The sequence below is a fragment of the Chinchilla lanigera genome, unplaced genomic scaffold (assembly GCF_000276665.1).
Source record: "Chinchilla lanigera isolate Chin_1 unplaced genomic scaffold, ChiLan1.0 scaffold00067, whole genome shotgun sequence".
Lineage (NCBI taxonomy): Eukaryota > Metazoa > Chordata > Mammalia > Rodentia > Chinchillidae > Chinchilla > Chinchilla lanigera.
Window position 1 is genome coordinate 2,021,848 of NW_004955468.1, and position 21,706 is coordinate 2,043,553.

The 21,706-nt window shown below is 36.9% G+C and overlaps 2 protein-coding genes and 1 long non-coding RNA gene across 5 annotated transcripts in view; 1 reads left to right on the forward strand and 2 right to left on the reverse strand.

Annotated features, from left to right (window-relative positions):
- The window catches only part of LOC102029951 (zinc finger protein 850), a 277,918-nt gene that overhangs the window by 119,054 nt on the left and 137,158 nt on the right, over positions 1-21,706 (reverse strand).
- On the reverse strand, positions 4,667-9,831 carry LOC106150213. Its single transcript, XR_001236881.1, has 3 exons — positions 9,761-9,831; positions 8,821-8,896; positions 4,667-5,101 (listed from the first exon to the last, which is right to left on the reverse strand). It is a non-coding gene; the product is annotated as an uncharacterized LOC106150213 (long non-coding RNA).
- Znf568 (zinc finger protein 568) overlaps positions 9,272-21,706 on the forward strand; it is a 57,053-nt gene continuing 44,618 nt past the window's right edge. For 2 of the 3 annotated variants that reach the window (XM_005399905.2, XM_005399906.2), the window contains exons 1-4: positions 9,272-9,886; positions 11,286-11,344; positions 13,883-14,156; positions 16,537-16,595. In XM_005399905.2, coding sequence (XP_005399962.2) covers positions 14,123-14,156; positions 16,537-16,595 — 93 coding nt within the window. In that variant the 5' untranslated portion in view covers positions 9,272-9,886; positions 11,286-11,344; positions 13,883-14,122. The other variant, XM_013522316.1, reaches the window with a different exon arrangement.

Here is a 21,706-nt window from a genome sequence, read left to right on the forward strand (position 1 = left end):
TAATTTTTGAGTGTTGACTTTCTATTCTGCTACACTACAGAGTTTGCTTATTAAATCTACCCATTTTTAGTGGAGTTTTTGGGGTCTTCTATGTAGACTATCATATCATCTGCAAATAATAATTTAACTTCTTCCTTTCCTATTGTTATTCCTTTTATTTCTTTCTCTTGTTTAATTGCTCTGGCTAAAGTTTCCACAACTAGGTTGAATAAGAGTGGAGACAGTGGACATCCTTATCTATTTCCTGATTTTAGAGAGAAAACTTTCAGTTTTTCTCCATTTAGTATGATGTTGGCTGTTCGTTTGTCACAGATGGCTTTTATCAGATTGAGCCAAGGACCATTTATTCTAATTCCTGTAGGGTTTTTATCATGAATGGGTGCTACAATGTCAAAAGTTTTTTCTGCATCTATTGAGAGCATATGATTTTGGTCCTTGGCTCTGTTGATATGGTCTACATTGATCCCTCAACTATTGCAGGAGTTATTTCTAGAGACCTCTGTGATAGGTGAAAATCCACAAAGTAGCAGTGTTATATTATTTTATTATTTATATATATTTTAAGGCTTTTAAATCCTTCCCACACTCCTATAAACCTTTCCCACTCTCTTACTAACCTTTCCCACACTCTTATAAACACTTCATATGCTCTTAAACACTTTCTACACTCTTAAACCTATGTAATTTTAACAACATGTAAAATTCTACATGGGTACTCACCAGTGAAGTACTGTATACTGCAAAATCCTGCAGTATAGTGAAAACTCCATGATACAGAATTAGTTATTTTTTTTAAAACCTGTGATACAGTGAAGCTGCAATAAGTGAACCACAATATAGTGAGGGATGACTGTATTACATTTATTGATTTACAAATGTTGAACCATTCTTGCATTCCTGGGATGAATCCCACGTGGTCATGGTGTATAATCTTCTTGATGATTTGCTGCATTCTGTTTGTCAGTATCTTATTGAGGATTTTGCATCTATGTTCATTAGGGAAATTGGCCTGTAATTCTTTTTCTAAGTTGGGTCCTTCTCTGGTTTGTGTATCAGGGTAATGCTTGCTTCCAGGAACAAATTTGGAAGTATTGCTTCCCTTTCAATTTCAGTAAAAAGTTTGAGAAGTAATGATGTTAGAGCTTCTCTAAATTTCTTGTAGAATTTAGTAGTGAATCCATCAGTGCCTGGGCTTTTCCTTGTTGGTAGGTTTTTAATTACATCTTTGATTTCATTGATATTGATTTATTTAGGATTTTTAATATCTTCTTTATTTAGCTTTGGTAATTCATATGTATCTAGGAATCTGTCCATTTCTCCTGCATTTTCCATCATATTAGAGTACAGATTTTTGAAGTAGGTATAGATGATCTTCTGGATTTCTGCATGGTCCATTGTGATTTCATCCTTTTCATTCCTAATTGTGTTGAGTCTTCCATTTCCTTTTGGATAAGGTTGGCTAAGGGTTTGTTGATTTTATTTAACCTTTCAAAGAACCAACTCTTCGATTCACTGATGCTTTTTGTTGTTTTTTTAGTCTCCAATGCATTAATTTCTGCTCTGATCTTTATAATTTTCTCCCTCATACTAGATTTGGCTTAGCCTGCTCTTCTTTTTCTAGAAGTTTGAGGGTCAACATTAAGTTATTTATTTGTGCTTGCTCTGTTTTCCCGATATGGGTATTCACTGCTACAAATTTTCCTCTCAAGACTAATTTCAGTGTGTCCCATACATTCTGGTATATTGTCCTGTCATTATCATTTAATTGTAGAAACTGTCTAATTTCTTTTTTAATTTCATCTGTTACCCACTGGTTGTTCAACAGGGTGCTATTTAATTTCTGTGTTTATGAAGTTCTTGTTGTTTCTTTTGCCATTGATTTCCAGTTTCATTGCACAATGGATGGATAATGTGCATGGGATAATTTCAATTCCTTTGCATTTACGTAAGCATGTTCTATGGGTTAGTATGTGGTCTATTTTGGAGACCATCCCATGAGCAGCTGAGAAGAATGTGTATTCTCATGTTTGGGAGTGGAACACTCTGTAGACATCTACTAAATCCTTTGTTCAAAAGTTTGATTCAGTTGTAATATTTCATTGTTTGTCTAGTTGATCTGTATTTTTGTGACAGAGGGTATTCAGATCCCCCAATACAGTTGTATTAGTGTTCATTTCATTTTTCATGCCCATTAATATTTGTTTTATATAGTTGGGTGCACTGGTATTTGTTGCATATATATTTATGATAGTTATCTCTTCCTTTTGGGTTGTTCCCTTTATGAGGATGTAGTGATGACCTTTATCTCTCTTAATCAGTCTTGGTGGGGAGGACCACCTGCGTGACTGTCCTTGAAGGAGCAATTGTCTCCACATCAATTGCTGGACCTGACCCTATTTCAATGTACTGATATGTTCAGAGCTGGTTAAGACTTTATCTTATCCCTTCCATTGGCTTTAAGCAATACAAATTGGTCCAGCCAAGGTGCTGATATTAGTTGTTATGGTTTGTGTCTGCATGTCCCCCCAAATCCTCATGCAGTCATGGGGCGGGCTTCTAGATTTTTGATTGATCCATAGTCCAATGCTGGGATCATGAGTGTGAGGAATATACCAGCCCTCGGCCAGACAGTTTGCATATGTAAGGGAGAGGAAGAGGCTGCTTGGTGCCACTACTTCCTTTTTTGCTGTTGTTGCTTTGCTATGTTCTGCCACCATGAACGGTTGCCCTCTACCATGAGCCAATCTTCCTTGGAGCCAGCTTAATTTTGGGTGTGAAGTATTTTGTCTCAGCAACAAGAGAAAAGTAACCAAGACAGTAGTCTTTGAAGAAAAGATGACAGGGCAGTGTTTTCCCCACCCCTCATAGCTCCTAAATAAAATATATGTGAGCCAAGGCAAGGTGGGATGGAGAGGTGTGCCCTGCACTGTCAGCTGGGATGGAGCCTCAAAATAAAACTCTATGACTTCCCAGGGCATAAAAGATTACACTTCAGAGCTGAAGCACCAACCCCAAAACATTAGATACTATCTCAATTGTGTTATCAGATTACTATTTCTGCATATCCTTATCTCTGCATATTTCAGAAGTGATTTCAGGCCTCTTACCTTGCCCAGCTCATGGCACTCACCTACTTCCTCTCTTTCTATAGTCACTCATCTCAAGCCACTCCCTTCTTCACGAATTAGAAAAACCCAGGTTTGGCCCTGGGTCAAGGCTTTTGTTCCAGTTAACTGTTACTGTAGCTGGATTTAGGATCCCTTTGCTCGCCATAACTACAAATATGCCTTAGTGCCTTTATTTTTGCCATGGTTTGCACTGGAAGTAGTAGATTGGAATTTACTCACTACAATTCCAATAACTTTTCTTTTTTTTTTTTTTTTTTTTTTTTTTTTTTTTTTTTTTTTTTTGGTTTTTTGGTTTTTCTCCAGTACCGGGAACCGAACTCATGACCTTGCGCTTGCCAGGCAGGTGCTTTTGCCGCTTAGCTAAATCCCCAGCCCCTCCAATAACTTTTCAATGGGTTACAAATATAAACTTCCTGGGCCACAACAAGGACCAGGAAGGGCTCTTTATATCGTGGCTTGAAATTCACTTTGTCTGCTAATAGAATAGCTAGCCCTGCTTTTTTTCTGGGTTCCTGTTGCATGGAGTATCATTTTCCATACTTTGAGTTTCACTCTCTGAATTTCTTTTTGAATTAAATGTGTTTGTGCATGCAGTAAATTGTTGGATTTTGCTTCTTGATCCATTCTGCCAGTCTGTCTCTTTTGATTGGTGAATTGAGACCATTAACATTGATGGTTATAACTGATATGTATTGAGTTATCCTTGTCATGTTACTTTCCTGTTGATGGCTCTTCCTTTTTTTTCCCTCCCTCTGGTTAATTTTGTCTTGCCTGGTGGATTCCTTTTGTTGGGGTTCATAGAGTTATAGTACTTGTTATTTCTTTCTATAATATCCTTCAGAACATTTTGGAGTGCTGGTTTAGTGGTCATAAATTTCCTTAGATGTTCTTTGTCATGGAATTATCTTATTTCTCCATTGGATTTGAAAGATAAGTTTGGTGGAGTATATCAACCTGGGTCGAAGGTTGTTTTCTTTTAGAACTTGAAATACTTCACTCCAAGCTCTCTTTGACTTGAGGGTTTGTGCTGACAAGTCAGCTCTGATTCTGATGGGCTTTCCTTTAGGAGATTTGTTTCTTTTCCCTAACAACTTTTAAGATTCTGTTTTTGTGTTGAATTTCTGGCATCTTGACTATGATATACTGGCTGTAGAAATTTTTTGATCGTGGCTAATTGGAGTTCTACATGCCTTACTGTTCTGTGTGCCAAATTGTTTTTCTCTAACAGTTTTGTCATGACATCTGTTAAGTTTTTTTTATATATATCACTTTTGCTATCTCTTGCTTTTTCATTGACTCCAATCAATCTTCAGTTCTTTGCTTCATCTAGCAGCTGCTGTGTTGATTTCCCATGGTCCTTGCTATTTTAAAAAAAATCTTTCATTTCCTGATTGCTAAGCACAAGCCTGTCTTCTGTGTCTGAGATCTGGTCCTCACATTGGCTTAATCTGCTTCAGATACTTTCAATGGAATTTTTATTCTCCTGGATATGCACTTGAATCTGCCTGATTCCATTTCTTTCTTATGCTGACAATTCATGGCTTCCATAATTTTCTTAAGCTCTTCTATTTCTTTGTATCTGCTCTAGTGTCACTAAGCATGGTTTTTGTTGTGGACACCATTTCCACAGTTATTTCTGATTTTATTTTTTGTAGAGTCTCATTCAATTGCTTTGTTGTTACCACTTCAGAGAGGTCAGGTGGGTGGCTCTACTTGCACCTCAATATCCCTTTCTCTTTTGGCTTCTTAGAAGCCTGTATATCTCCTAGCCCTAGAAAATATGTATCCCCATGCTTTACCCCTGATGTGCCAGTACCATGCACTCCAGTGCTGAATACTAGCTTTCACAAATGCACTTCCTCCTTTCTGTTGTTCACTGTTGGGAAGTGTACCCACTGCCCACTTATTTTCTCTCACTGGGTGTCCAGTTCTGGCACCAACTGTAGGGAACCTCTTCAGTCTCTTGTTGTAACCTAGAGAAAAATGCAGTGGGTATGAGAAAAATAAAGACAAGAGACAAGAGCTGGGTCAGGTGGAGTTACCTCTTACCTGATGGGAAGAGGACTGACTTCAACAGTAGGGGCATTTATTTTATACACTTGCAAAGTTAGTATCAGGAGAAGTAATGATGCCTAGTGACTAACAACTGTAACTGTCCAGGCAGGATGCTTTTTTAAATACTGAGGTAGCTTGATTGCTTGTGGCACTCTGGCTCTGTGCTGCCCTCACACATATGACCAATACCCAGCTCCAGTGGCTCCCAACACAATATGTCAATTTTTCCCTCAGGGGTTAGAATTTAAATTTGGTTAGGGAGAAAACAGAGAAGTAGAAGAAGAGGAAGAGATTAGAAGTAAGGGTGGAGGACAAAGGGGGATCACGCCAACTTTGGGAAACTGCTGCAGAAGACTGGCTGGAAAGATAGAAGGAAGGGATAAAAAGAAAAACAGAGCAGAACAACAACTACAACAATGAAGAGTCTATACACCATGTTCACACTCATATAAAAACAAAATTATACAATGATGGACAAAAAAAAAAACAAAAACAAAACCACAACCACCACAACAACAAACAAATGAGAGAGGAAAAAAAAGAAAAAGAAGGTATGTCTCTGCTATCATTAGTAGAGAATGTGTGGAGAGAGAGTCCCAATCCGTGTTGATTTATTCCAGTAAGCCAGCAGTAGCTTTTTGGTGGGGAAGTGGATAATTCAGTGAGCCTGCACCTTATAGTCAAGATCAGATTCGTTTGACCTGTAGCAGTCAGTGTGCCTTCCATGGGCCTGAGCCCAGCTGGGAGCCACTTGATAGAGCCAGCAGCTGCTCTGAGTTCTGAGCTCAGGTGGTCCCTCTCTAAGATGGCTCCAATAAGACTCCTTAACAGCATTTGGAATCCAGAAGAAAATAACACAATTCCTTTATTACTATTACAAAGCCCAATGCATTCTGAGAATTCTATATTCATTCAAATTAAAAAGGTAGTGTGAAGATTAAATCAAGAGAATTCCAGATATATGGCAATTACAAAATTATTTCTGATGTAGGTTTTCTTAGGAAGCTACTGGACTACATTCCATCAAAACTTGGGAATAAAGTAGAAAAATTAAACAGAAAACTAACCAAGAATGCTGGACAAAGTCCCAGTATTATACAAAAGGCAAGTCCCAGGGCAATATCTGGCAGCAGACTTGGACAAAAATATCTAGAATCAGAGGGCAAAAGACTATAAGAAAGGTGCTCTCCAAGGAAAATTAAGAAGCTAATATGTTTGACCATGTGGAAAATATTTACAGGCAACTGAAAGCAGTATTAGAGGACTGGAAAAAATTAGCACAACATTATATGAACCTAGGCAAATTAAGAAACAAAGCAGTTTGCTCTCAGAAAAATGAAAATTGTACTAGAAAAAATTCCAGGTCTAGTGTACTATTTGGCTAAGATTAAGAACATCTGCAAGGTCCTAATCACATGGATGACATGATATAACTCCACTGCAAGGATACAAAATGAGGAAAGTGTAAAAATCTTAATTTAAAGTTACCTGGGAGGTCACCTGGAAATATTTATCAAAAACAGTGATATAGGCCGAGTGTGGTGGCACACCCCTATAATCCCAGCACTCACGAGGCTCAGGCAGGTAGATCGACATGAGTGCAAGTCCATTCTGGTTACACAGTGAGTTTATGGCCAGCCAGAACTATACAGTGAGACCCTGTCTCAAAAAAAAAAAAAAAATAGCAATATAGGGATACTAATTTGAAAAACAGGAAACATGCCAAGACAAACAGCAAAAAGAGTTTAGGTAGCCATGAGGGTAGTATGATTAGGTGGAGGGACAACACCTAATAATTTTTCAAAAGTCTTCTAACACTTCTTGAACTGGGGAGGGACTGGTGATTGCACTGAGCTATATTCCCAACCCCTTTTCTTAAATTTTGAGACCGGGTACTAAGTTGCCCAGGCTGGCTTAGAACTTGGTACCGTATCCTTCTGTTTCAACCTTCCCAGTAACTGGGAATACAGGTATCTACCCCTGCCTGCATCTCTTTTCTAATTTGTACCCTATTTTTCTCTTGTACAAAGTACTTAGGTACTTTGCTTAATACTTTCAAAATGATGTTAAATAACATATTCTTGGTTTTTTTTCTACTAGTTGTATTAGAAATGCTTCAAATATTTCCTGATTAAACAATAGATTAGTTTCTGAAAGCAAATTTATTCCTTTTAAAATTTATTTTCTACTGCAGTACATTATTTCCTTAGTTATTCTCATTAATATTGGGCAATAATCTTTACTGTAAAAATGGTGAAGGTAATTGTAAGCTGATATGAGAAAGGAACCAGATCCTCTGGACATTGGCTCACAAAAATGGATTAGGCCAGGGATATAGCTCAGTGGCACAGCACCTTGCTTGGCAAGCATGAGGTCCTGAGTTCAATTCCTGGTACAAAAAAAAAAAAGGAAAGAAAGAGAAAGAAAAGTGGATTGGGAAAACTCAGTCCTTTTCTAAAGAAAGTCAAATAGGAGAATCTTAAACTGAACAGATTTGAGATTATTCTTACCTTGATTTTTATTGCATCTGTACCAAATACACACATTTTTAGAATTGAGAACAGATCCATTCAGAGTTCCAAATGTATACACTGAGAAAAACACTACTCCTATACTGAGCCCTCTATCCTAGCACCTTCTAATTTTCAGATAAAACAATCATATGTTGAATAGATATGATTTACTGAGTTCCCTAAGAGACACAAATTGAATACTGATATATTATTACTATCATTTGGGGAAAGAATCCAAAAACTCTGCCCACCACCTTCTCCAGAGATCAGGTAAAGTTCTTTTGATTAATAATGCTTTCAGTTAAGCTCTAAGTATCACTCTAAAAACCAAGAAGAGATAAAGAGACAGAAAAAGAAATTCTAACCTAAAGAGGAGAGGAAGGATAGAAAATGAGAAATCTTTAAAGAGATAAGGACTGAGGATTTTCTTTGTACTAATAATTAATAATACTTATAAATTCCCAAGCAGATAAATAAAAGAAATGCACACTTAAGATATATTAAAATTATAGGAAAAACTAAAGGCCTTTAAAAAGCTAGAGAAAGAAAAAGCTACCTCAGAAGGAAAAGTGCTTAAGTATTAAGACTGACATTGGAATAGAATGTGAAGTTCATGAATATTCCCATGTACATATGGACACTAGACATATTTGCAGAACAGTGAAAACAGAATGAAGTTTCCAGTATATGGTATTGAGAAAAAACGGGAAAAAACTTGACCCATAGACCTGCCAGTTGCAAGTGGATTTTTTGGTAGTACCAAGATTTAAACCCAAGGCATTTCCACTGAGCTAAATCTCCAGCCTTTAAAACTTTTTTTTTTTTTTTTTTAATTTTAAAAGCAGTCTTACTAAGTTGCCAGGTTTCTCAGGCTTGGTTCAGGCTTATGACTCTACTGCCTTAGCCTTTCTTTAAATAAAGTGCTATTTCAAAGCAAAAGCAAAACTTCTACCATTTAGTATAAATATTACTATAAACACTAGATATATAGAAACTATTAGGCTTTAATACCAGGAACAATCATCCTTTACTCCAACGGAGAACTTATACAGACCTATATTCAAATAAAATATCATTATTCACCAAAAATTTAGGAAGAAAACAAAAATGAAATCACACCACACCTTGGTTATTACTTGTGTTAGTCCATCATGCATTCTTTCCTCCTCTTCTGGGTGACTCATATGGAAAAGGGCAGAACTACGAGGGGAAAAAAATAGCCACTAGGTTTTTCTTAGTACTCAAAGTGAGAAGCCATTACTAGTCTCATCCCATTACTTACTCCATAGGGGGAATGGAAATCGGAGGAAAATGGGGCCGCCTAGCCAGTTTCAACCTCTCAAGAGAAAGGCTGAGTTCACTGCTGTCCAGGGGCTAGAATTAACCAAACCTCAGAAATATCCTGAAGACACAGTTCTTAAGTCACAATCACACAGGTTACAGGAGCCCCATACTGATACATACAGTGTCACGCATATTTAGGCACAGTCACACTTCAGCCAAATGCTTACAATGACCAGACATCCTACATACTGACACATAAAGTCCAAGTGTCACAGTGTATCTCACAGACAATCCCATAAACTCCCTTCTAAGGGGAGCTCTGATCTATCAGCTCCCTGTGGGCCTACAGGATTCTTGCCTAAAGATTTTCCAGAGTCTTCTCAAGTCTAAACCTGCAGACGTGAACCAGGTAACCCCAGGGACCACGCTCTCTTCACCAATCTAAGGATCCCGCCAGGCGGGACGAAACGTCAGAGATCGCGCGAGAAGAGCGGCAGGCTACTATGCCCTTTGGGAAACGTAGTCCAGAGTACGGCCCACACGTTATTCCTCTCAGTAACTCCTCTGAGCGCGCCTGCAAGGACTACTCCAGTAACTCTCCCACGTCCAAATATAGTTTCACAACTGTTCGCCGAGACAGAGCGTAGCGTTGGAGTTGAGCCTCCCCTGCAACCCGGGCTCCCCACTCGCCTGCACCCTGACCGCAAGAGCCCTCCGACAGGACGCTGAATTAGGCCGCAGTGCATTCTGGGTGGGATGAAGCGATAGAGGATTCTGTACCTGGTTTGATACACTCGAGTCTGTCCTCTCTGCAGGGCGATTTCACCCAGGCTTTCACAAACTGCTTGCTGGGTGCACTTTTGGGCGTTTCCGGTAGGCGACGCTGAAGAGTCCCCACAGCGGGAGGTAAGGGGGGCGCTGGAGCGGTCCGGTTTGTACCGGCCGCGGGTGGCTGATGGGGTGGGGGCTGCCAGGCAGACCCTCAGTGTCTGGAGCAGGGGCAGTGGGGAGCACCGGTCGTGTGAGTATGTACGTTACTGGTGACTGACAGGAGTTGGAACAAAAAACTAGCGGAAGTGTGTGTGTTTATAATTTGGAGGTCGTGTGCTGGAGATGGGATGTGTGGTTGTGAGTGTGATGGCTTAATTGTGATGAGTATGAGGCATGGTGATGTTTGTGGTCGTGTGTTTGTGATGAAGGGTATAGTGAGTGTGAGCATGGTGAATTGTGTATGATTGTGATAGTAAGTGGTTCTTTCTTACTTGGGTTAGTTTCTCTAGCATTTGATACAGTTGGTAACTACTGTGCAAACATTTTCTGGACCCGGCGTGGTGGCACATGCCTATAATCCCAGCACTCTGTGAGGCTACTACAAGACTGCAAGTTCGATCCCAAACCGGTTATTAGTAGGGAGACCCTGTCTCAAAAAGATAATAAAAAAGGGGTGAGGATATTGCAGAAGGCCTTGATTTCAATCCTCAGTACCACCACCGAGACAACAACAAAATTCTGTATTTGTTTTCTAGTGGTCCTCCCTTTTCATTGGCTCCTCTGTCTTCTCTGCTGCTGCTCTTCCTCTCCCCCACGATCCTTGGCTTTGTTCTGTAGCTTTCCAGTTTTTCTTGATGATATTTTCCCGGTTCATTATTATCGTATTATGCTTTGCTTCTTTAATTATGTGTATTTGTTAGTTTATTTTTAATGTAATTTTTTGTGGTGCTGTGGATTTAAGCCAAGGCCTTTCACGTGGCAAGTACTCACTAAACTATACTCCCTACCCAGATATTAATTTAACAATGCTTAACAAACCACCCCTAAACTCAGTAGCAGAGGATAGCTGGTATTTATTCTTGTGTTGACGTTTTTTTGCAGGTTCATTTATTCATGCTGCATTTGGTTAAACTGTAGATTGAGTTCAAATCTACCCTGCATTTCTTCTTTCTGGGGCTCTGGCCAAAAGGACAGGGTGTGGATACCAGGGCATTTTCTTTTTATGGTGGGTCATCAAAGCACATAACAGATCACACATACACACCCTTGAAACCTCTGCTTCTAAATATGTTAATATTACATTAGTTAAAGAAAGTCATGCTAAGCTTAACATTAATTACATCCACAGTTGGAGAGCAAGGAAAGTTACCTGACAAATAGGTGAATGTATAAGCCTATTAGAGGAGGACCAAGGTTCCAATGTACTACACTTAAATAGGATGTTTAGCTTCTTTTGTGTGATAGTACTACTTTTTAGGTTTGTTAGTGTATTTTCAGAAATTTCATTTTCCTGATCCTTTCCTTTATGTTTCAGGTTATGTGTGAGGAGCATATTCCTGAGCTTTATACCCTTTTAGCTTGCTTGATGAATAGGTGAGTTTAATTCAGTTACATTTATCACAGTGGCTGATAAAATTTTGTTTTCTTTTTGTTATATTGTTTTAATGTGCAGTTTTCAACTTCTCCCTTTTCCTCTCTGCTGTTATCCTTGAATTTTTAATGTGCATACTAACAAAACCCAAACTTAAGTCTGTTAAACACTTAAACTCTGAATTACTCATCCTTTTCTGTTTTGTAATTATTTGAGATATTATTGTCTTCTAGTTTTAAATTCTCAAATTAGTAAACAGAGTAAGCATGGTAGCAGACACTTTTAAAACTAGCAACTCAGGAAAATGATGCAGAAGGATTACAGGTTTGAGGCCAGCTTGAGCAATTTAACAAATTCTAGGGGGAAAACTGGCTGGGAATGTAGTATAGTGGTAGTTGGTAGATCTAATCAGTGGTACAGCAGCGTGGATTTGTTTGGTAGATCTAATCAGTGGTAGAGCAGCTTGGATTTATTCCCCAGTACTGAGTGTGTATGTGTGAGCATACACACACACATACATACACCAAAATTAGCAGTAGTATTTCATTTGTGTGTGTATATGTATTACATATGTTACATTGTGAACTATGTGACACAATTTATGATTTTTTTTTTTTGTCTTCTTGAGACAGGGTTTCACTATGCAGTTCTGGCTGGGCTTCAGCTCACTTTGTAGCCCAGGCTGGCCTTGAAGCAATTGTCCTGCCTCAGCCTCCCAAGTGGAGTGCCGCTGTGCCTGGCTATTGTCTTAATTATATTTAATTATATAGTTCAGTGACACTGAGTGTATTCAAATTGTTATTCTCTCATCACCACTGATATTCTTCATCTTGCAAAGCAGAAACTTGGTACTCACTAAAAATAACTCTCTGTTACACTTTTCCCCCAGTCCCACCAACTGCCAATGTACTTTCTATGAATTTAACAACTCTAGGTACCTCATATAAGAAGAATCATATTAAATTCACCCTTTTATGACCAGTTTAACATAACATAATGTTGTCAGCATTTATCTGTGTTAGTTTGTATGAGAATTTCCTTTCTTTATAAGGTTGAATAATACTGTATTTGTTGTGTGTGAATAAGCATTTTGGTTACCTATTCATCCATCATTGGACACTTGGGCTGCTTCTACCATTTGGCTGTTACAAATAACACTGACATAAACATGAGCATATACAAATATCTGAGTGCCTGCTTTCAGTTGTTTTGGGTGTATACTCAGAAGAATTGCTTGATCATATTGTAATTCCATTTTGAATTTTTTCATTTCCACAGTTTTCCATAGTGGTTGACATTTTATCAACAAACTTTTTAAGTCCTAGCTATCACTGTGAAAACCATACAAAAGTTCCTGTTTCCATGGAGTTTATATTGAGGGGGGTAAATAAGTATATGTATATATTTATGTGTACATGTTATATATGTTAAATAAAATTATATAGTTTTTTATAAGGAGATACTGGCTATGGAAGAAAAGTAATTTGGGAGTATATCAACTGTAACACTTCTCAAAATTTATTATAATTAAATATTTTCATTACTTCTATTTGCCAAGATTATTTCTGTAATGCGAAGATTAATCTTTCTTGTAGAAGATGATAAATTCATATATAGTAATAGCCATGTCATTTATTCATCCAGTATCGTGAATGACATGGGTAAAATTCTCACTTCAAATGAAAAGTCTTGGGATTCTAAATTTCAACTGTACTTCAGTTGCCAAGGTAAATCAGATAGTGAATGAAATACCTGAACTTTTAATGCAACTCTCTTTTACTCCATATATGTGGTTGCTGTAAATCTGAGTATTTTTTTACTCACTTCTTAGCTGTCACTGTATTGAGTCTGTACCTTTATATTCATACATGATATTTGAGGAGCAGATATATGAACATTGCTTTGTTTAGTGCTTTGAGTTTTCTCCAGAGTTCTGCTGGTCTCTGTATCTAACATCTCTGGTCAATGACTCCAGAAACTTTGAATTACAAATAAGGAAGATAAATGTTGGGTTATCTATTAGCAAATTACCATTGGTAATATTACCAAATTATCTCTAAATTTATCTGCTTAAATAACAGTGTATATTTGTTTGCTGATAGTATCTGTGGGGCTTGACTCTGCTGATTATTCTGGCTTATGTATTTCAGGAAGTTGTAGTCAATATGTTGACAGGGTTGCAGTCTTCAGAAGGCTGGATTCAGCCGGGAGAATTTGCTTCCAAGATGACTGGCAGGTTAATGTTACCTGTTCACAACTAGACTGGTTGAATGAAATGGTGGCTAGCTTCATTCAAACTTCATGATCCAAAAAATATACAAAATGGGAGCCCCAGTGTCTTTTATAGCCTAACCTTGAAAGTCATACACCATTGTTTCTGTAGTGGCCTGTTGATTATAGAGATCAAACCTGTTCACTGTAGTGGGATCTATAAAAGATATGATCCCCAGAAAACATTGATTATTGGAGAATATTTTAGAGGCTGGTTACCATGGGAATACAATGAGAAGACATCAGGTAAATTGGATTTATATCCTAAGCTCACAGGTGCTGGCTCCACAAGAAGAAAACAGACCTGTGATATGAGGACAAAGAAGCCTGAGGAACAAAAATCATGACGGAAACCTCCTAACCTGAGACTTACCTGAGTAGCTGGAGAATCCTGGGAAAAAGTGGACCCCGGAGTTGCTGGACCCACAGACTATCTTGACCATTGTGCCCAGAGCTAGCAAGGTCTGAATGTCATCTCAGCCTTGGATATCAGCAGTAGTTGTCTGAGAATGGACCATTCGATCCAGATGATGGAAAGGAGAGGTGAGGTGGCTCAGGGGTGGGAAGTTTAGGAGAGGGGAGCTGTATACTCAGGGGCAGTGCAAAAGAAGAAATTTAATACCGCTGCCAGTAGTAGTTCACATAGGTGTTACTATGTAGGACACACTGTTATTTTTTGTTGTCGTTTATGTTTTTATTTTCTGGTACTGGTAATTGAACCTTTGCACTGAGCTACATCTCTAGCCCTTTTTATTTATTTATTTATTTATTTTTTAAGATGAGGCCTTACTAATCTACTATGTTTCCGAGGCAGGGGTCAAACTTGAAATCTTCGTGCCTTGTGCCAGAGTGCTGAGATTATAAGCATGTGCCACCAGGCCTTGCTGATATTTGTTTTTTATTTATTTGACTATGTAATTTTTAACAAAAAATCCTCAGGGTTATGGCAGCTTGAGAATAGGTTTTGCTATTTACCAGGCTGACTTTTAACTCACTGTGTAGCACAGGCAAGCACTGAACTTGTGATTCTCCTGGTTTATCCTTCCAAATGCTGGGTTTGTGGGTAGATGCCACCATACCTGGTTTAAAATAAATATTTTAAATAATTTCTATTTTTCTTTGAGGATATATTGAAATATATTTTTAATGCTGTATAAAAGTATAAACAGAAATTGCATACTCTGTCCCTCCTGATCCTTCTTCCCACTGCCCTGAGGCAATCACTTTGAACATTTTTGTTTGGCTATTCATCTCCATTTTTCTGAGTAACATCTACATACAACTATTACTTGATTTCTCACTTAAAGTTCCTATTAATTATGTTAATGTACATAAATATTTAGCTGTCTTTCACACGTCACCCTTACCTGGACATACTCTTTTCCTTGTCCTTCTTTCTAATCAGATTTTAGGATCTATAGGCATTTCTTTTGGACTAGTCAGCTTTCTCAGGAAGAAGCACTAGATTTGCTTGGGAAATGTAAGCAGGAACTGCTGGCTTTTTGTGAGGCAAACAAAGGAAGGAAATGTAGTTCTGATACTTGTAGCTTTACATATTTTTCATGCTTTTAGAAAATGCATTGTTCTTTATTGTCTCACATTGTTCCTGGCTCTCTGCTCTTGATGAATAGGGCAGAAAAAGTTTGTACCTTTGAAGTTACCCACAGTCCTTTATTTTGAACATTTTCCACTTTGCTGCTTCTTTTTCCTCAGTTTATATATTAGTGATCATGAAACACACACACACACACACACACACACACCCTTCTTTTGAGTATATGATCATCTTTCAACATTTCACTTCTTTTTTTCCTACATTGCTTCAGCTACTTTTATCTGCACCTGATATGCCTGAAATCCAGAACCTCACTAAAAATAGCCCCCCCACCAAAAAATATATCACATGTTTTTCCAGTGTGATGTAAATGTCACCTTATTATGTAAGACAAAAGAAGACATCAGTTGGCTTTAATAGCATTTTTATTTATTTTATTTTATCTTATTCTATTTTATTTTATTTGGCGGTATTGGGGATTCAACCCAGGGCCTCATACATACTAGGCTGTATACATACTATACTCTACCACTTAGCTATGTCCCCGGCCCTAGTGCCTTTTTTTAACACCCTACATTTAGGTCCCTGTTTTTCCACCCTGTTGACAAGTTCCTATTTGCAGAAGTATCTGATACCTCCATTTCTTCTGTAGGGTACTGCTACAGTTTTTGTACTCTCCCTCCAACCCTTTTTGAAGCTTACGGTTTCTCTGAGTAAGTTAGGTATCAGTCATCTCTCGCTCTCTAGTTTCTAAAATTCTATTGCCATTTCTTAGCTGCTGAAGTCTTCTATTTTCTTTGTGAGTTTATCTTCCTTTATTAATGTTTATTTTTGGCTTGGGAGAAGAATAAAGGGGTACAAATATTCAATCTTCCATTTTTAACTAGAGCCTGAACTTTTTAGGGTTAAAAATATTAAGTTACTATAAAGTGACATTAGAATCATGATTGTATTTTAATCTGTCATATGAATGTTCCACAATTGCTGATAGCCAGTCTCTGATTAAGGTACCCCACCCAAATTCCTCATGGTAAAAATAGCAACTTAAAGATCATTTTAAGCTTTGAATCTGTGTGGAATTTATTATGTATTTAAGGTTAATTTTTTATTGGAGACAGCAAGATCCTAGGGAAATATAGTATTGCTAGCATGTAACTGGACACACTGTACTTACTTCTCCAGAAATCATCATCACAACTCCATATGATTGAGGAAGTCACCCATATACATTTTATTTTCTCTACACCTTGATGATGTTTAACATTTCTCTGTAGTCTTGAGGAACATTCCTCAGTGAGGGATATTAACATTGCCCTATTCCTTTGTCTGGAACTCTGAAGCAAATTTGTTTTGTTTCTCTTTCCTTAGCTTGGTGTTTTCGGAACTCTGCCCTTTCTCAGGAAGAGGAGGATGCAGCCAGATTTCTTGTATGTAAATTTTAAACATTTACTTGTGTTCTGTATTATTTTATAGTTCAGTTGTAGTAGGTTGCTGTAACCTATCAATAAGTTGGAAAAACTCACCCAGACATGATAGTGCACACCTGTAATCCCAACAGTTAGGAAACTGAAGTAGGAGGATTGCTGCAAGTTCAAAGCCAGCCTAAACTACATAATGAGACCCTATCCCCTCCCCCAAAAAAGTAAAAAAATAGAAAATTAGAGACAGGGGAATAGTGGTGTATGGCTAAGATAAAATAAATGTATCCAAAATTATTCAAGTTGGGCTCAAATTTGAATATGATCTGGAGAGTCAAAGCAAACTGAGACACAAAGTCTGTTCCATAATTTACACTGTTAATGAGGGAAAAAGTTAATATCATTTAAGGAAAGAAGAAGTTTTTCATTGGCACCTACACCTAAAAAGAATTTCTAAAATAATTGCATAAGTTTTATAATTTTAAGTTAGTTTTTAAAAGTTGGTGTTGCCTAAAGATCAAAAATTAAAATGACCTAGAAGAGTAAATGGAGCATGTGTCTTTGAAATGATCTTACTTATGTATATTCTTCAATACAAGTATATTGGGATTTCAGTACAAGTTAAATTAAATTATACTAATAATCCGTGGCAAAGACTTATCTGATATCCATAACTTTTCACACAATTTTTATGGTTGTAGAAGATGTTTTCTTACTTGTCTCACAGTATTACCTGTTCTTCTCTGTTGTTTCTACCTCTGAAGTCACTCACAGTCCTGTATTTTCAACATTTTCCACTTCACTGCTTCTTTTTCTTCAGTTCATATTTTGCCCATCAAGAAACATATGCACACAACTTTTGACCAGATGATCATATGACTCAGGGGCTGGGGATTTAGCTCAGCAGCACAGCGCCTACCTGGCAAGCGCGAGGTCGTGAGTTCAATTTCTGGTACTGGAAAAAAACCAAAAAACCAGAAAAAAAAAAAAAATAATGATCATATGACTCATCCACTTATTTGGCATAGTGATTCTCTGCTCCTAGATAGACTTAGGTTTAGATCTTGCTTTAGTGACTTGCAGAGTATATGATCGGGGCAAGATTGTTAAACTCTTTGTGTCTCAGTTGACATCATCTCTATATGCAATGAAACTTCCCCTATAAGAGCATGGGATGGTTAAATGTAGATAGTAAGTGCTCCATAATTTATAGGTGTTATTGGCCATGTAGTCTTTCTTACCTGAGATGGGCTTGAGACTGTTGTACTACATTGACTATTTCCACTGATCTTTTTAGTTTAACTTGTAACACAAAAGGTGAAAAAAAAGATTATCTGATTTGGGTTAATAAAATTATTCCTTAAATAAAACCACCATTAACACTGTAAAAAACACTGTAACACTAGCAACACTTTTTGTAATACATATAGCAGAAACACAGTAACAACTTTTAAAAACCAGTAATTAAGAAGATAGAAAATAGGATGAAGAATATGAAGAAGCAATCGGAAGAAATACATGTGGCCAATACATATTTTAAAATAATGTCACAAAGAAACAAACAATACATTTTTAGATGTATTTTGAAATAATGAGTAATACCTATCATTTATGAACAAATTTTGAGTTATTAGTTCACACACACATACATTTTATTTTTAGGGTAAAAAGCCTATAAATTGTGTTAAAGGAATCCTTATCTACAACTTGGACACTCTTAGCTGTCAAAGAGTTTATGTATTTCCATTCATATACCAGAGCCAAATATTTCAGTTTGGACTATCAAGCACAAATGGACTACCTGTATTTCAGGCCTTGCTGTCTCAAACACATTCTGGAATGTGGATGTAAATAGATTCCATGACTGCTCTTACTTTAGTAGACTATGCAGCAGTTAGAAAAATCCTATATAATAACTTTATGAGTACTTACTGCATACCAGATGTATTGTGCTATAAACTTTATATAATTTATATAATCATTGTCAGAAGTCTGTGAAATAGATACAATTGTTTTAATTTTTATAGTTGTGGGAAGTGAAACACAAGGGTAAGAAGCTTATATAACTATGTACCAATATGTAGTAAACTCAGAATTTAAACCCATACAGTCTGATTATAGGGTCTGTGCTCTATGATACTATATTCAAGGGCAAAGAACTGCATACTTCGGCACTTGCCTGTTGCCATTGTCTGTTTTGTTATTCCTTTTTCTATTCAAAACTAGAGAATTTTAAGAATGCCTACTTCATTATTAGCATTTATGTATATCTCTTTTTCCAGTCTGTGTCACTTATGCTACTTTCATTGCATTGACAGTTAAAATGGGGTAGTTACATTTAATGTATGATAAATAAGTTCATGTAATAAGGTAATTCCTACTAGAGAACAATGAATGTTTCATAGTCTTCTTTCATGAGTTTCCACTATATTTTTAAAGATAACTTTTCTTCTATTCTGTTATAGAAGGTTGTTTCTTTTCAAAGCTTTGTTCTTAATATGTAGTGTTTAACTGGAATATAATTTGAAATTGGTTTGAGGTAGGAATTTACTGATAATTCTATCAGTAGAATCATTTTTGCATATAGAAAATCAGTTGTTCCAGTACTCTTTGTTTTGTTTTGTTTTTGGCTTTTCTCCGGTACCGGGAACCAAGCTCACGACCTTGTGCTTGCCAGGCAGGCGCTTTGCCGCTGAGCTAAATCCCCAGCCCCTGTTCCAGTACTCTTTATTAAATAGTAGATTGATCTTTTGTGATACTACCTTTATCAGATATGTGCTTAATTGTTTCTAGGTTTAGTCTTTTTATTTTGTCTACAACTTATACCATATTGTACTTTGTATCTTGTGTTTTACATTGTTTAGATAATTATAACTTTATTGTAACCTTAATTCTTGAATAAAGATATTCTTTCTTCCTTCCACACACATGTCCTTAGTTTTTCAGAAATTTCTTAGCTACATTGGGATCTCTGCTTCCATTTGAACTTTAGAGAGTCAGTTTATCTAGTGTTGGGGAGAATAATTTTGGATATTTTAAGTGGAATTGCAAATAATTTTTAGATTAACCGGAGACAGAATTAAGTGAAAAAGCTTTTCTATCATACTCAAAAGATGTTTTAAGGCAATCTCTTATAAGTTATCTTATTTAAGAAAAAAACCACCTTAGTGGAAAATTTCTTAGTATCAGAATCTAAGGTTTAAAGGACCTATTTATAAAACAGGAGTAAAAGAACATTTAACACTATATGTTAAACTACACACACACGCACACACACACACACACACACACATACACACAAAGCAAAATAGAAGAGAGATAAATAGAAAAGAATTCACTACTTCCCCAAATTATGTATTCTGTTGTTATAAAAATATTTCAATATATATGTTAATTTCTTTCATTTATACTAAAAGTTTATCTTTGTTGAAAAGAAAGTTTGTGTTATTATGTTTCTTTTGTGCAAGAATCTTTATGGTTTGTGACTTGTACTGAGTAACTATTTTGAAGATGATACATGGTGTAGTAACTTGTTATTCATGTTGGTTTATGAAAGTGTTATTTTTGTGTAAAATAAAAAGAAAAAAATTATGTGTTAAATTATTCACACACATGTATAACTCACGTACACTATACAAAACCCAGCACCATGTTTACTGGTAAAAATTAGACACCTTCCTAGAAAAGTCAAGAAACATGACTGGATTGCCCATTCTACTATATTTATTTACTATAATTTTATATGCCTAGGGATTTAAATAAGGAAAAATTGAGGTAAAAATTGGGAAGGTAAGCTGGATGTGGCTCATGCCTGCACTTCCAGCACTCTGAAAGGCTAAGGCAAGAGATTGAAAGTTTAATGCCAGTCTAGGCAATTTAGCAAGACCATGTCGCAAAATACAAAAATGGGCTGGACATGGTACCACATGCCTGTAATCCCAGCACTTGGGAGGCTGAGGCAGGAGGATCGTTGTGAGTTTAAGACCAGCCTGCGCTACAAAGTGAGTTCAAAGACAGCCTGAACTGCATAGCGAAACCCTATCTCAAGAAGACAAAAAAAAAACAAAATGGCTGCAGATGTAGCTTAGTGTAAAGATCCCACATTCAATCCCCAGTGCCTAAAAAAGGAAGGTGCATACAAAATTAGATAACAGAAGAATGCGATTATGTATGTTTGCCACAAGTCAACCATGTATGGACTATACACAAAGTAAATACACAAAAATCAGTAGTGCTCTGTATAAACCACAGCCAGTTCAGAAATAAAGTGGTAGAAAGTTGCTCAGAGCATTAACAAAACTTGCAAACAAGATGGGAATTGTCTCTAGTGTGCTATACTGTGTGTGTTGCAGGGGAAACCTTCTGCTGCCCCTTTACCTCCAATAACTGGGATTGAACCCAGCACACTTCACATATGCTTGGCAAGTACTCTAACCTTGAGCTGCATCTCCAGTCCTTTTTAAAATGAGACAGGTCTTGCTAAGTTGCCTGGGCTGGCCTCAAACTTTTGATCCTCCTGCTTCAGCTTCCCAGTTAGCCTGGATTGCAAGCATAAACTACCACACTCCACCCCCAAAATCTTTAAAATATTATTGAGACCGAAAAGAATTTGAATACATTTTTAAATACTCTCATTTTGATTAACCAAGATTTGTCTAACTCTCACTTAAGATTCTAAATATTTCTGGACACATGCTTATAACTCCAGCTGTTTGGAGGCTGAGGCAGGAAGATTCCAAGTTCTAGAGGCCAACCTGGGAAACAGCAAAGTGCTGTGTCAGAAGAGGAGGGTGAGGACTGGGAATGTGACACAGTAGTAGAGCACTTGCCTCATACGTATGAGGCCTTGAGTTCAATCCCCAGTACTACAAAAAAATTTTTAAAAATTTTTTCTTAGATAAGACTATTTACATAGACAACTGTATAGTACATTTGTAAAATAAAATGTACAGAGAAGCAAGAAAAATTATGGAAAGATATTCTGTGGCATGCTGTCAATTTTAAAAAGGAGACATTCATTTAATGCTTACATAACTTAAACTAAAAAGAGATACTTATCAAAAGGTTGCTAGTTGCTATATCTATACATATATCACATAACTGACTTGGAATTACCTTTA